This window comes from Monodelphis domestica, chromosome 3 (assembly GCF_027887165.1).
Source record: "Monodelphis domestica isolate mMonDom1 chromosome 3, mMonDom1.pri, whole genome shotgun sequence".
In the NCBI taxonomy this organism is placed as follows: Eukaryota; Metazoa; Chordata; class Mammalia; order Didelphimorphia; family Didelphidae; genus Monodelphis; species Monodelphis domestica.
The window spans coordinates 217,860,612-217,876,168 of NC_077229.1; the positions used below are offsets into that span (position 1 = coordinate 217,860,612).

Genomic DNA, 15,557 nt, shown 5'->3' on the forward strand with positions numbered 1-15,557 from the left:
CCCTGGGAGTCACTAAGAGAGAACACAAGTAGCCATTCAGATCTCAGCATTCTTCCCAAAGATGATGTCAGTCTTTTAAGGGTGGTGTTCAATAAGGGAATGAGGTGTGTATGGTCCTCTGTTCCATTCATTTCCATTGCTCTCACAGAGCAGGAATAGGACTCATTCTAATTCCCATTGCCTTGGTACTTTTCTTGTGACAGCCTTCTGATGTAGGTTGTGCAATTACAATTATAACCCTTGATTTGTATGATGAATGAATGAAGAAACTGACACTCAGAGAAGTTAAATGGCAACATAAGCTATTAAATTGTAGAATTGGCCCTCCCTTAACTCTAAATCTCTCAACCTTTCCACGGAACCATGTTATCCCTCAAAAAATGACTCCCTCAGAGCCCAAAAGGAACAAAAGATAATAGAATTAAGTCATATCTTATGGAATAGAACCCAATTGTGGATTCTGATTGTTATCAATAGTCAATAAACACTATCTGTTTTGTGCCAGGCACTCTGGCACATATATACAGATATATACAGAGATACAGATACGAAAAGACAGTCCTTACTCCCCAAGTTGCTAACAAGCTCATGGGAAAGACAGGACAGAAAAGGAAGCTGAAAAGCAGGGGGGGCGGGGTTCTTTTCCATAGAAGCATGGTAGAATAGTCAGAGAAATCCCAAAATAGTGTAACCAAGTGAGCAGTGAGATCTCTAAACTGATTCCCACCCCCAAATGGAAACTTGGAGTTCATGGCTGCACTCTCCAATCAGAGAGGGGGAAGGTAATGAGGATGGAATCTTAGAGGATGATGAGGTCACCCCAATAATAAGCTTCCTGAGAGATTGTGAAGTCTCAGAGTAGTGTGACCTGGGGAGAAATGAAGAGATATCTGAGCTGAGATCCTTCCTTAAATAAAAGGACTTTTAAATGAATAAAGCAATTATGAGGGAGTCAGAAGACTTTACATGTATGTCCACCTTTGATACTGACTTGCTTATTGATCTTGGTATAAGTTGCCTAGCCTTCTGTATCTTAATTGTTAAACCTATAAGCAATGCAGATATTGCTACATATTACTTATGTACTTAATTAAGTACACTTTAAGATCTATAATCTGGATATTCTCTCTAGTGTTTGGTATTTGTTATGGTAGGGAAAAAAAAGTCACTGACCTGAAGCCAACATGATGATGAGGCTATCTCAGAACTTGCCTGGTCCTTGGAGAGCAGGTACAGCACATCAGTGAGCCCATACTTCAAGCTTTTCTAATTTGGCATGATACCCTAGAGCAGTGATGGCAAACCTTTTAGAGACAGAATGCTGGGCCCCACCCCTTATCCCCCCAGACCAAGTGCTATGCCCTTCCTCCCAGACCGAGATGCCACACCCTGCTCCCCATGCCCCCTTTACTCCAGAAAGGGGAGGGAGAAAGCACTCCCATTGGTTGCTGGGCAGAGGGGCAGGGGAAGTGAGGAATGTCCTCAGGTGCATGGATGGGGGGGAGGAACAGCTCCTCCCCAAGTCCCTCTGGCTTTTGCAGGTATACCTACAGAGAGGATTCTGTGTGCCCTTTTTAACATGTGTGCAATAGGTTCACCATCACAGCCCTAGAGGCTTTGGGAACCCAAGGTCACCTAGAGTTAAATTGATCTTAGGCTGATCATAGTTTATAGGATCAGAGATTTCAGATTTAAAGGAGTCTTAAAAAAGTCATCTAGTTTATCTCTTTTATTTTACAAATAAGTAAACTAAAGTCCCAAGAAGTGTAAAGATTTTCCAGTCGCCTAAGCAGCAAACAGCAGAGCCACCTTCAGACCGAGGTCTTTTAACTCAGAATGTTGCCCTCTCCACTCAGTCACATCACTTCTTCATCAGGAACAGTGATCCCAGTCTACTCAATTTCTACAGTTTGACGATAGGCCAAAATTCTCAGGCACATTCTGTAAACCCCTCTGACCCTTCTGAAATCAGTCCTGCCTTCTAACTTCTGTAACTTTCTCAGTCTAATTAAGCAAGATGGGTCCAGGATGCTCTATAAATTAAAAGCAAATTGGGACAGGTTAGTCATAGTTGGATCTCAAGAAAATCTCCCTTTTTGTGGGCTCATGGCTCTACATTTGTACATGATGATAAGAAATTAAACAGCAGAATTTTTTAGAACATGGATTATCCAACTTTTTTAAGGTTGACAAAGCATCTAATAGCAAACAGTTTCAAAATAATCTTCCCATAAACCTGGGGCAAACTCTCCTACTAATTCATAAATTGGAAGAGTGAGCATACATAGAGTACTTTAGCATTGTAGAAAGATATAAGGAATCCACATAGCCCATGAAACTCATACCTCTGGCTCTGTAAGCATTCTTTTTATACCTCCTTAATCAATTCTCTGTCCTGCTTTCTAAAATGGCTTTTCCAAACTTTTTTTTGTCTCTTCTCAAACCTCCTATAGCTCCCTTCTTCTCCTACCCTCTCAGCCAACAACCTTGCCTCATACAGGGTATTCTCAAAGTCTTAGTGTAGCTCTAATCTATTTTTTAAAGCCTTTAAATGACACTAAGACTGTTGAGACCTGTTTCACAAAAAAAAAAAAAATCAAGGTGTTCATCAAGGTCTCCCACTTCTCCCCTATTTCAATCTCATACCACTCAGATGCTTTCTGCCACTATCTCCTCTTTCATCCCTGACTCCCATGCCCTTTCTCCTTACCAAGGAAAATCCCCTTCAACCTGTACATGTAATCTTATTTTGATCTCCAGCAGATTTCTCCCTCTATCATTCTTACTTTCATACTTCTCTTCAATCTCTCCTGTCTACTGTCTTTTTCTGAACTGCTTTAAAAATATTCCCATGTCTTCCATCCTCCAAAAACCTTCATTTGATCCATCCATCCTTGTCCATCCCATCTAGCTGTGATCCTATGTCCTTTCTTTTAGGCTAAATTTGAGAAGGTCATTTACAATAAGTACCTCCCACTTTCTTTCTTCTTACTCTTCTCAACACTCTGCAATCCAGCATCTGACTTCATCATTCAATTGAAATTGACCTCTCCAAAGAGGCTAATAGCATCTTAATTGTGTTAAGATTAAAATTAGTTTCTAGTAATAAAAGTGTTATTTTTTTGAGGTTTATTAAAGATTAAGTGCCAAACTTAATGCTGGTTTCTCAATCCTCATGATTTTCAACCTCTCTGCAGCCTTTGTCACTGTTAATCATTCTTTCCTCCTTGATATTCCCTTCTCCCTAAGTTTCTTTGATACTACTTTCTCCTGGTTCTTCTACTGGTCTGACTATTCCTCTGTCTCCTTTGTTATATCTTCAGACATGCCATAATTCCCTTAAGACTGCCTGCCTCTTCACCATCTGTGCTATTTCATGTGAGATCTCTTTAACTCCGTGGTTTCAATGATCATATCTGGGCAGATGATTCTTAGTTCTACCTTTCCACACCTCACCTCTCTCCCAGCCTATAATCCTACATTTCCAACTGCCTTTTAAACACCCTGAACTAGCTGTCCTATAAATATATTCATCTCAATGTGTTCAAAAAAGGACTCACTTCCCCTCTTCCTAACTTTTCTGTTAATGTCAGAGGTACCCCTCTTTTCCCAGTCATAATTGATTCCTTCTACTTTCCCCTTCACTCTACGTTATCCAGTCATTTTGATCTTCATCACATCTCTTGTATATAGCCCATTTTCTCTCCTGGTGTAGAATTTTGTCATCTTACATCTTCAGACTCTGTATATCCTACTATGTCAGGTGTTCAGTTAAAGATACTGTTTGTCCAACTTTTTAAAAGTCAATGATATTTTTATTTCATGTGTCTATTGCAATGAGCTTATAGTAAGAAATCTTGCTTAAGCTCTCTCTTCATTTTTGTGTTTTAAATTTTTTCCTCTTCTCCCATCCCAAAGTCACATGCGTTCCCCAAGTAGTCTTCTATCCTTCATAATTTGGGAGGGACCTGTTATTGCACCACTTCTGAGAAGAACCCTGGCCTTGGTAGCTGCAATTAGTAGGAAGAAGAAACTTAGTCTCCCACTGCAGTAGAAGAAAATCATTCCCAGTGTCCCAAACTGGTACTCTATTTTAGCTCCAGAATAGTATTGGACATGCAGTGGCATAATACTGAAGTTACTTTATGGGTTAGGTAAGTTCTTGTCAGTCAACAAGCATTGAGCAGGTGCCTAGTATATGCAAAGCACTGTGCTAAATTCCATGTATAAAAACATAACCTTGCCTATGAGAAAGTCATATGCTAGGAAGAGATTACATGCAAATAACTATGTGTATACAAGAGAGATACTAAAGAAATTGAAAGTACAACCTCAGAGAGACAGCACCAGCAGGGCACCAGGGAAGGAGCACAGAGGCAGGTTGACAAAGACAGGATTCCTGCAGAAAGTCAAATTTGAGCAGTCTTTAAGGAAGTTTGGAGTAAAGCTGAGAAGAGAAAATGTAGGCAGTTCTAGTTCTTTGGAGTAGGAAGGGAAGGAAAGAAATGCTGATTAATTTTAAAATGTTATATAGTACAGATATAAAGTGTCATGCACAAGAAGCAGCAAGAATACAGATGTGTGTGTTGTAGAACACACAGAGGGGAGGAATAAGACTAGAAAGTCAGGAAGGGGAAAGTAGTGAACATCTTTAAATGCCCAACAGGATTTTGTTAGCTAACCTAAGAATCTGACCCCATGTAGAACCCTTTCTGTAGGGAAAAAAAGGTGAAAGTTAGGAACTCAGTATTAAGGATTGTTCATAAAATAGGAATCTGTTGTTTTTAAACATCTTGGGCTTTTTTGTTGTTGTTTCAGTTTAAAAGGTGGTAATTAATATATGTTACTTTATAGTTATCCAAAATAGAAATGTGAATAATTGAAATCACCAAACATTAAATTATACACAGTTCCCATTTTTTAAGGAATATTCTTTGACAGGGCCATCTTGTCTTTTTTAATGTCCATGGGAAAAAATAAAAGCATACAAAAAATAATTTTTGTATGGCCTACCATGAATATTTGAAAGAGTATAATGTAACCATGTAGCAAGCTATATAATGAAAGCAGTTTGAAATGTGAATAAGCCCACCATAGAAGGCTGAATTCTGAAACAAAAAGTTCAATGTAATTACAGGTAAATATGTGCCATACAATTTATCTTAAATGGTTTATCTGCATTTTCAAAGCCATAAAACAGTGATGGTGGTCCATAGGAAATGGGTTTCCCTTTTACCTAATTAATTATGTGACAGAGACAGAAGCAAGCACCTGTCATCTCCTTTGCTAATTCTGTACAGCATGTAGAGATGAATGGTGCTAAAACCCCACCTCACATTCATTTCACTCATACTTGCAGTGTGAGTGCCTTTGGAAATGACACTTAGAATCTGGGGATGAGAGGCTCCTATATAATAACAGCTACCATCACACATGATTTCTCTTTCATTTTAAATACAAACCAAACATCTGCCAACACACTCCCATGGTTACCTCATTGGAGGAAACCCTGAGGAATAATTAGTTTGCATTGACTTGATTTCTTAAAGATTAAATTTAATACTAGCAATTGTATATTCGGCAACATCCAAGAGCAGCACTTCCTGTGTTCAACCAGTGGAATGAACAGTGGTTTTAGTTGTGGTTTCTGATATTATCAGAAGGGTTTCATTATCAGTAAAGCATCTTTTCCCCATTCACCCTTTCTTCATTCGTCTTTACCTCACCTGCGTTACAAATAGTTCTCTTGACCCAGTCCTGGGAAATATTAACTGAGTTCAAGTTTCTGCTACTATTAGTGTACAGACCACAGAATATGTAACTAGTAGCTATCTTCCTCCATATCACAGTTCAGTGTATTTCTGTGTGTTTGAACATAAGAATGTTTGTGTTTGTGTGCATGTACATGTATCCTAGGTAAAATTTCTCTGGAAATGCCTGGCTTCCCAGGATTTAAAGAGCATTCTGTAATTGATTCTAGAATGACTACTAAAACTTAAAACCAGAAGGTAGGAGAAAGTGACTTAGGGACCATTAAATATGATTAACAAGAGAATTAATTGCTCTGGTCTTCTATTTCACAATTATAGGATCATGGATTTAAAAGAAGAAGCAACAGTAGAGGCTATCTAGACTTAACTCCTTTCTTTTAGATATGAAGAAACTGACTTGCCCCAGATCTCCCTGTAGTAAGTAGCAGAGCTATCATAGGAACCCAGACTCTTTGCACTAACATGGCCTTCACCTGAGTTTGATCACTTGTATTCTCTTGCCTAAACTGTTGAAAAAACTACCCAGTAGATCTTCTTGCCCTTAGTCAGTCTTTTCCTCCTCTTTACTCTAACCTCTTTACAGCTGCCAAAATAATCTTATTAAAGAAAAAGCCCATACTCTGAGTTTACATTCCACTTAATGAAAATTTATAGAGGCAAATATGGTAGCCCAAGCAAAAGAGATCTTATAAATGTTGATCCACTTCATTATTTAATTTATATTTTCATGAAAGACATTTTGTGTTATATTTAAATTGGGTTATGACTGTTTAAAGTTAGTATATTTGCATCAAGCTTGGTAATACAGTAAAATAATTATACTTAAATTCTTGAATTAAAAGGTCAAAAACTCTAATTTACCTTGAGATATATACCATCATGTATTTTTTCTCTGTAGTTATCTAGTACTTGAAGCTCTCACAATGCCTCTAAGCCATGAAACAAATTTGCATATAAGAAATATTTTGAATCCATTAAAATCTCAGTTCAGAGCTAAAGAGTTGTCCTCATGTCTTTGTTGACTAACATGAAGAAAAATCTCAGAGAAAGCATTGGTATGATCGACAGATGCCAGACCTTGGGTTTTGAAGTGACTATGTTATTTCTTTTATTCTACAGAGTTAAAGTCTAAAACTAGGGCATCAGAAAGATAGGGATCAATGAGACTGTGCAACAGCACATAAGATATATACCTCTGGCACTTGTCAAGACAGAATTATTCAGAATATAATCTGAAATGCATTTGATCATACAGTAGATACTTTAATAATTTATGCTATACCTTATTAGTAAAACCTTATGTTTACCCTGCTACCACAAAAACAAGATGAAAAGCTGACTGTGATGCTAAGATCATGGTGACTGTTTCACTGTATTAGAACCTAGTAATTTTCTTCCTAATTTTAACGAGGCTGTCAGTATTAAAGGTATAGGATTTTTGTTGCCAGAAGGAAAAATTATAGATAAAAATGTAATTGTAAATTGTTTCTGCCCCTAGAAATAATGCATTGGGGAGTAATGTGCACCATTTTATGTATATATGGTGGAAAATCAATGTTGTGTATATGTGTGTGTACTCATATATATGGTAGAATGTTAAAAACAACAGTAAAGATATAATCTAGCTTGATTACAATTTCTGATCTAATTGAACATAAGTATGTAAATGTGCATGTTTACACACATATTTATGTACAGCACATGTAAAAGCCATATAGAAATTTTGATTGGAGGTAATTAGGGATTACTGATTACCTGATATCAAATAAAGTGTCACATTTAATTGTATATAAGAATGGGGCACAACTAGTTTGGCAATACTTCCCTTTACCTACCATATCTGACAGTTATATGAAATATAATGGGGCTATAGTTGTCAGCTAGCCAAACTTCCTACAAGCTGGCAAACAATGTTATTGCAAGACAGTGGCAACCACCTGCAGGTATCAGGGACAAAAGCCCTCATTTAGAGGCGGTATTGCAAGATGGGAGGACAGGTGGCAACTCTCTTCCAGGGACATCTTTTACTTGAGCAGAACCAGACCAACTGTTCCTCATTAAAACACATTTTACAACATTTCCTAATGTAAGATCAAGTATATTCCTCAAAACCTCTCCCCCATCATCTCTCTTCTTCTCCAAAAAATACCATTGCTATGTGCCATCTACAGATTATCCTTTGAAAGCCTAATGTTGCCTAGGACTTCAAGGAAAGTAACATGAAATAACTTAAGGTGAAATGCAATACTTAGTAAATGGCATTGCATGATATGTTTAGCAGGTCTTTCCTGAGTGGTACTAAAAAGGAAAAAAAAAAGATGACAACAGTCCCATGGGATGGAGATGCCTATAAGTTCAATGCACAAATCAGTCTATGTGTCAGAATTCTACATTTTCATGGTCATTTTATTATTACTGTCCATTACCATCTTTTTTTTCTTTTTCATATGTTTCACAGTGAAAAATACTAGTAAACTACAAATGTGTTCTCAGTGCATTACTGAGAGTCTAATAGCAGTAGCATAAGAGTCAGGAATGAGTCTTTCATGCAGCCTCCTATGAATGAAGAGCCTCTTTTTGTACTTTTCTTAACCCTTAAATTGCACAGGACTTGTCACACTTAAGTACTCATTATATTTACTAAATATCGTTTTATTATGGTGATTAAGAAGATTATTCTAAAAAGCTCTACTGTGGAGCCAGTTGGGGCCAAGAGGCCACCTCCAAGGTTCCTGAAGGCTACATCAGCCAGAGGACAGCTTCCTAAGCTGGAAAAAGAAACATTATAGACCTGCTGTCCAACTTGAAATCTGCCATCAGAGGACAGATCTAGCTTAGAATTCTCACAAGGTGAGAGGGACTTTGGGGATCATTAGTTCCAAACTATATACTAAACAGGAACACTTTTTCTTCCAGCCAAGTGGAACTGTTTCCCAAAGCATCCTGTTTCGCTTTGGGACAGCTCTGTCAAGAAATTTTTCCTTCTATTCAGACTCTTAACTTTTCTACGTCCTATAGACACCTCGAATGCTGTTTGTCCTCAGTTCTGCTTCTGGGGCCAATGAGAATAAATTTACACTGGGGAGGTACTTCGGGCATCTACCCCCCTTTCTCAGGATGGCCCTTCACATTCCTAAGTCCGACACATCTCATAAGCCTTGATATCAAACTTTCAAAAAAGTTGGAGACAGGTTTTGAGCTTTATTTCAGTGGAGGAATGAGCCATACAGATGAAAGCGGGAAGCTTTTGAAATATTAAATGGAGAAGGCAGCTGAGTGGCTCAGTAGACTGAGAGCCAGGCTAGGGACAGGAGGTCCTGGGATCAAATCTGGCCTCAGACACTTCCTAGCTGTGTAACCCTGGGCAAGTCACTTAACCCCCAATGTCTAGCCCTTACCACTCTTCTGCTTTGATACTAATATAGAGTATTGATTCTAAGAAGGAAGGTAAAGGTTTAAAATTTAAAAAGATATGTTGAATGGAAGTACAGTTAGGAGTGAAAGAAGTGGTGATGGGTCACCTAAGAGTGGATGAAGGTAAGAGCGGATGGGAGAGAACTCTGAGCCCACGTGTTCATTGCACTGGGTATGTGGCATCTATTGAAGCTCATATTGTCACTCTTTCCCTGTCTTTACCTACCCTTTTAATTGAAGGTCCAATTTTAATTTTTTAAATCGTAAGGAAAATAAATGTAAAAGTGAATTAAAACCCTGAGAACTCAATGACAAAAGGCCTGTGAGTAGCCTTAGACCAGTAATGTCAAACTAAAATAGAAATAGGGGCCACCAGATCATACATAAGGATCTCAGACTTAGTTTTAAAATACAATTATTACACATTTTACCATACTTCTATTTCTTTTGTTAAAGATTTCCCAGTTACATTTTAATCCATTCAAACTGCCCTCCAGAGCAGCCAGTGTCTACATGTTTGATTCCTCTGCCTTGGGCTGTCTACTGAACTCCCCTCACTCAGAGGACCTGTACTCATCACAGACCCCAAGTCGCTGTATTTTCCTCTCAGAGCTGAGATAATACATAGAGAGAACAAAAGAGGAGTAAATGATGCATTTTTTACAGTTATTCCAAGGTATAAGATCAGGCCAAAAAATTGTTACCTCTAGATAGTTTTGTTCCTGTTTTTTCCTAAGACATACCCCAATTGTAGAGTATCCTGGCCCAATGCACAGGGGATAACGTGTGTTCTGCAACTTTGCTTGGCTTGTCTCTAACCTCTATAAGTAGAACAGAGCTTGATATATTATTATGTTTTTGCTTATTTAAATCCATATAACATATCTACCTTAAAATAACTGACATCAACTCTTCAATTATTTTTACATTATGGATTTGATGGCATCTTTTCTTAAACAAACACTAAAACTATAGTTTTCATACAGTCATAATTTACAAAGTATAAAGAAGCTAAAATGGCAGGGTCAATTGATCTTATTCTGTCAGTGTCATAATACAGGTTAGTGTATCTAATGCAAGTCCTATTTTAGTGCCTCATCACTATAAACTGACTTCATTTTAAGTATTGTTTCCCTTCCCCTGAATAATATTAAAGAAGAAAGAAATAAGGAACTAACTTGATCATCAATACACATTGACTTATAAATTTTATTTTATTTTAATTAACTTTTTAAATCTCACCTTTATTTCTGAATATACTCTTCATATACTCATTGAGCTATCCCTTATGCCATCCCTTATCATAAAGAATAAAAAAGAAATGGAAAAGAAGGGAACCAGTTCAATAAAACATCAAACAAATACATTGAGTGTTCCATAGCCATAATCCTCCAATTCCATAGGAATTCCATAGCTGGGTCATTATAGTGGGTTGTTCTTTTTTTTTTATTGAAAGAAAATAAAGGAGTCAAAATTTGACCCCCTAATCCCAATGAACATGAGAGAAAGCAATATTCTGATCCCTTTCTCCTTTATTAGCTTTATCTACCATTTAAAGACAATGAACTTAGGAATTGGGAAGTAAATGTTTTAAGATAGCAATGAATTTCCCTTTTTTTAGTGGAAAAAGTAGCACATTAAGCAAACCTAAAACTATCTAACTACTGACATTATGTGATTCATTTCATTATGTGGAAGACCCATTTCACCGTGCCATTATAGCTATATTAGTAAAAGACATTTCTGAATAAAGTTTGATTTTTCTAAAATTCTGAGCCATCTCAGAAATAAAACTTATTGAGCTCATTGAGCAATAAAAGTCTCAGTAAGTGATACTTTATGAATTGATAGAAAGGCAAATCAGTCTTGATTGTTAGGAAGAATTTGCCATAGTTAACATTTAAGTGCCTTAGGGATAGTTTCTAATTACTTTCCTTTATATAGCTACACATGCATAGTTTTTCTTTGAAATTTAGTGATGCCTTTTCCAGAGTTCTACTTTTTTTTTTACACTTAATCTTTTATTACTTACGATACAAATGTTAAGCTCTCATTTTTTCATCGAAGTTCTAAATAACTATCCATTAAATCCTTATTAATTCTGTGAAAATATCACTTTGTCATAACTATATATTTACCCCCTTTGAGACTGGTAAAGTGGGCTTACTGACCCATTTTTTTCCTCAGGGTTATAATAATGCTAACAATTGAAATATCCAAAGTTAACTGACTATAGTTTATTCTTTGATCAGAAACAATTATATTAATTTGTACTCTTAAAATTGTGTCATTGAATGCCTTTAGATGATCATCATTACCTAGTTTAATCAAGACATTTTTGGCAAGAGGAGGGGAATACTGAAGCACTACATATTGCTTCAGCTAACCCTAAAAGAAGCCTACCCCCTAAGACTCTACCTTTCACTTGATGCAAGTCTACTTTTAGCAACCTTTTCAGATGTTAACCTCTTGGTCAGCACATAAAATATAGATGGACTCACATGGTTTTAGAATATTAATATGTCTATCATAAATTAGATAGAAACCATGGTGAATCTACGGTTTAATTCCTTTTTGTTGTTGTTGTTTTCCTTTACTTCAAAATGATTTCACAAATTCATAGATGTAAAGAAGGGTTTGCTTCCAGGAAGATTCTTACAGTAAGCTAGGTTAGAAATGCTTTTATTTGCTATAGCGTGATCTAATTAAAAAAAAAATCTTTGTATTCTATACAAAATAACTCTTAAGCTGAAGCAAAGCATTTTTTATGGGAGGAAGGAATGAAGACCTTAGATGCCAAGAAAAGCTTCTAATGATTAGATGAGACAATCATGAATTTTTAAATAAGTTTTTATTGATGTTTTCTGTTTCTTAAACCACCATCATTATCTCAGGTATCCTTCCCCCCAACTCCCCTGAGAGAACCATCCCATATGACAACCAGTATTTCCTCAGAAAGGAAAAAAAATTTTTTAAGTACGACTTATTGATACATTGAAAAAAAATTCAGAAATGTGCACTGGGTAAGCCCTGTGAACCCCCATCTACACAAAGGGGTGTATTAGGAGTGTCTTCTCATATCTTTTCATTCAAGGCCTGCTTGATCTTTTTAATTTGATATTTAATTTTAATTTGCTTTTGAGTTTTTTTGTTCTTGGGGGGGGTGGTATAGAGTTATTCTTTCCATTTATACTAGTGTAGCTACTGTGCAAATTGCTTTCTTGACTTTGTTTACATCATTCTGCATCAGTTCACATAGATCTTTCCATTATTCTCAGCATTTATCACACACATTATTTCTTACAGCCCAGTAATATTCTATTACATTCATGTACCACAGTTCATTTATCCATGCCCACAATGAATGAGTATATAATCTGTTTCTAATTCTTAGCTATCCCAAAAAGTGCCACCATAAAGGCAGCTAGGTAGCACAGTGGATAGTGAAATGGTTTATAGAATAGTGGATACACAGAGAGATATGGATGATGCACTTCAGTGTGCCTACTATCCTATAAACCATTTCAATAGAGCACCAGGCCTGGAGATAAGAAGTCCTGGGTTCAAATCTGGCCTCAGACATTTCCTAGCTTCGGGACCCTGAGCAAGTCACTTACCCCCGATTGCCTAGCCCTTTCTATTCATCTGCCTTGGAACAGGTACTTAGTATTGATTCTAAGAAAGAAGGTAAGGATTTAAAAAAATAAATACTCCCAGCATTTCTTGGGACACTAGTTGGCTCAGTGGATAGAGAGCCAGGGTTAGAGACAGGAGATCCCGGGTTCAAATCTGGTCTCAGACAGTTCCTAGCTGTGTGACCCTGGGCAAGTCACTTAACCGCAGTGCACAGCCCTCACTGCTCTTCCGCCTTGGAACCAATACACAGTATCAATTCCAAGACAGAAGGTAAGGCTTTAAATTTTTTAAGTGCCGTGATAAATACTTTGGGGTACTCTGTTTTCCAGTCACAGCAAAAATGCCTCATGTTCCAGATCCAAACCTTAGCGCCCGGAGTACAGGGTGCTGACCAAAGGGAGCCATTGTTGGCATAGAGGCTGCACGTATGCTCTTGTGGAGGAAGCACTCCTCAGTGTGGGAGCCATAGCAGAGGTTCTATTTATTAAAACTGTCTCTTGTTTCTTTGCAGGAGTTTCGACACGTGCTCGAGAACGGCACCCGGAGGGAAGCCCCCGGGTCTGCCAAGGGCCTGGGAGCGGGCCTGGGGCCCAGGACAGGCTTCCAGATGCCCTGGATGCTGCCGGACGGAGGACTGAAGACGTTGTCGGTGGCCTTGGCTCTGCTAGCCCTTCTCATAGCTTTTTTTATGAAAACGCAGCCATAGAACACACAACTCCATAGAGAATCTGTGGAGAGGAATCCATTTCTAATTAAAAGCTTTGGAAACATGACCAAGCCTGCTTGAAAGGGCAGTGCTTGTACCCAAGCCTCCTGCCTCCTCTTCGTCCACAGAGGGGAGGCGCTGCTTAGCTCTGAGCTGAATCAATTGGCTATCTGACTCAGAATTTAGTACTGTTTTGTCTATAAATCTCTTATTTTTCAAAATTAAATCCTTTGGATTATTTTTAGCAAGATGCACAGAGGGTCTACATTTTAAAATCTCTGTGCCTTCAGTTTTGAGACTAAATATATTGCAAGTGATTCCAGGCATTTCTTTATATATGAAAAATGTTGAAGCTTTATTAAACCTTTTTTTAATGTACCTTGTCACTTGTCCTTTTGTGTTGCTCACACAAGGCATGATCTTGACCTCATCGTTAGGCATCTTTTACCTTATTAGGATATTACTTTAAATGTTCCATTTAAATATTTTGTAATTAGATTCCCTTTTTCAATGCACGAGGGGCATTTGCTATTTTAATAGCCTCATGGAAACACTTTTTAAAGTGGAGAATCATTCTCTTCTTCTGCACAGAGAGATTTTCATGTTGGTTGCTTTAAAAGTAGGGTATGGTCTGTGACTTTTTGGGGGTGGGGAGCCCTTTGTGAAGTATTCTCACTTCTCACTTTTGATCTTTACAGGATATGATCATTGTTTTTCTAAAGTAAAAATGATTGAGTTGTTTTGTTTAAAAAAAAAAACCAAATAAGTGATTTGTTGTTTGATTATATTTATAAGGAAACCCAGTGAATATAATCCAAAAGGCAGATTCATTTCTTCTTTAAAAATAGTTATATATTCATCCTGTCCCCTCTATTTAACACCATATTTCAGTCTATCATGTACCCTTTGAGAAAACATATTATATTTTAATGATGACAGACAGAATCTGTCTTTGGTACTATAGTAAATGCATCTAACCTGACAAAAAAAAAAAAGAAGAAGCAAGATTTGATTTGTCGTGTCATTAAAGACCTGCTGTGGGGTAATGGACACTGCTCCGGAGGGCAAGGGCTCAGGACAAATCCTGGCCCTCCTGCTAAATATGTAAACTTAGTTTTTCTTTACTAACTATAGTGATTATTTTCTTAAAAATCTAATTTTTCTCATTAGATGTAGATTTTTTAAAAATCTAAAATTTCTAATTAATCTAATCTAAAAATCCCAGGTAAACTTTGGGCCAATTCCATCTCCACTGGAGGTTTCAGTTTTTTCATCTGAAAAATGAGGGACTAGAGTCATCTGAGGTTCCTTCTAGCTCTTAATCCACAATCCATTACACCTGGGGCAGCTATGTGAAGTATATAACGTGAACTGGTCCTGGCATTTAGAACATTTGAATTCAAATCCAGTCTGAGGCACTAACCCTCCATGTAACTTTGGATAAGTCAACCCCTGTTTGCCTCAGATTTTCCTTGTATAAAATGGGGATGATAATAACATCCATCTCCCAGGGTTGTTGTAATGATATAAAATATTAAATATAAAATGCTTAGTACAGTATTTGGCACATAGTAAAAACTATATTTATTGTTCAATTTTTTTCAGTCATCCTTTACTTTTTGTGACCCCATTTGGGGTTTTCTTAACAAAGGTGCTAAAGTGGTTTGCCATTTTCTTCTCCAGTTCATTTTTGCAAATGAGGGATTGAGGCAAATAGGTAAATGACTTGCCCACAGTCATACTATATAAATGTTAGCTATTCTTATATTATTATATAAAGGATTGTAATTCATGACCGCAAAGAGACAGAATCCGCAAGGCACTCATTTGTCCTGTAATAGAGGAGGAAAAATGAGAGAAAGAAGGAAGGTTTTCTCTCCTCTATTACTAATGGGGAGAGGTAAACCAGATATTGTCTCAACGGGAACGATGTGAAAAGGTGTGTGTGTGTGTGTGTGTGTGTGTGTGTTGGGAGTGGAGAATGGGTTTGAAACAGGTTGACTCAGTTAAGGTGGCAATATGTCTCCCTC

At 37.3% G+C, this 15,557-nt stretch overlaps 1 protein-coding gene across 3 annotated transcripts in view; it reads left to right on the forward strand.

The window, feature by feature from the left end:
- The window catches only part of CDKAL1 (CDK5 regulatory subunit associated protein 1 like 1), a 704,381-nt gene extending 690,476 nt beyond the window's left edge, over positions 1 to 13,905 (forward strand). For all 3 annotated transcript variants that reach the window (XM_001375837.4, XM_007487880.3, XM_056823496.1), the window contains one exon: positions 13,333 to 13,905. In XM_001375837.4, coding sequence (XP_001375874.2) covers positions 13,333 to 13,527 — 195 coding nt within the window. In that variant the 3' untranslated portion in view covers positions 13,528 to 13,905. The remainder of the gene's footprint in view (positions 1 to 13,332) is intronic.
- The last annotated feature ends 1,652 nt before the right edge of the window (positions 13,906 to 15,557 follow it).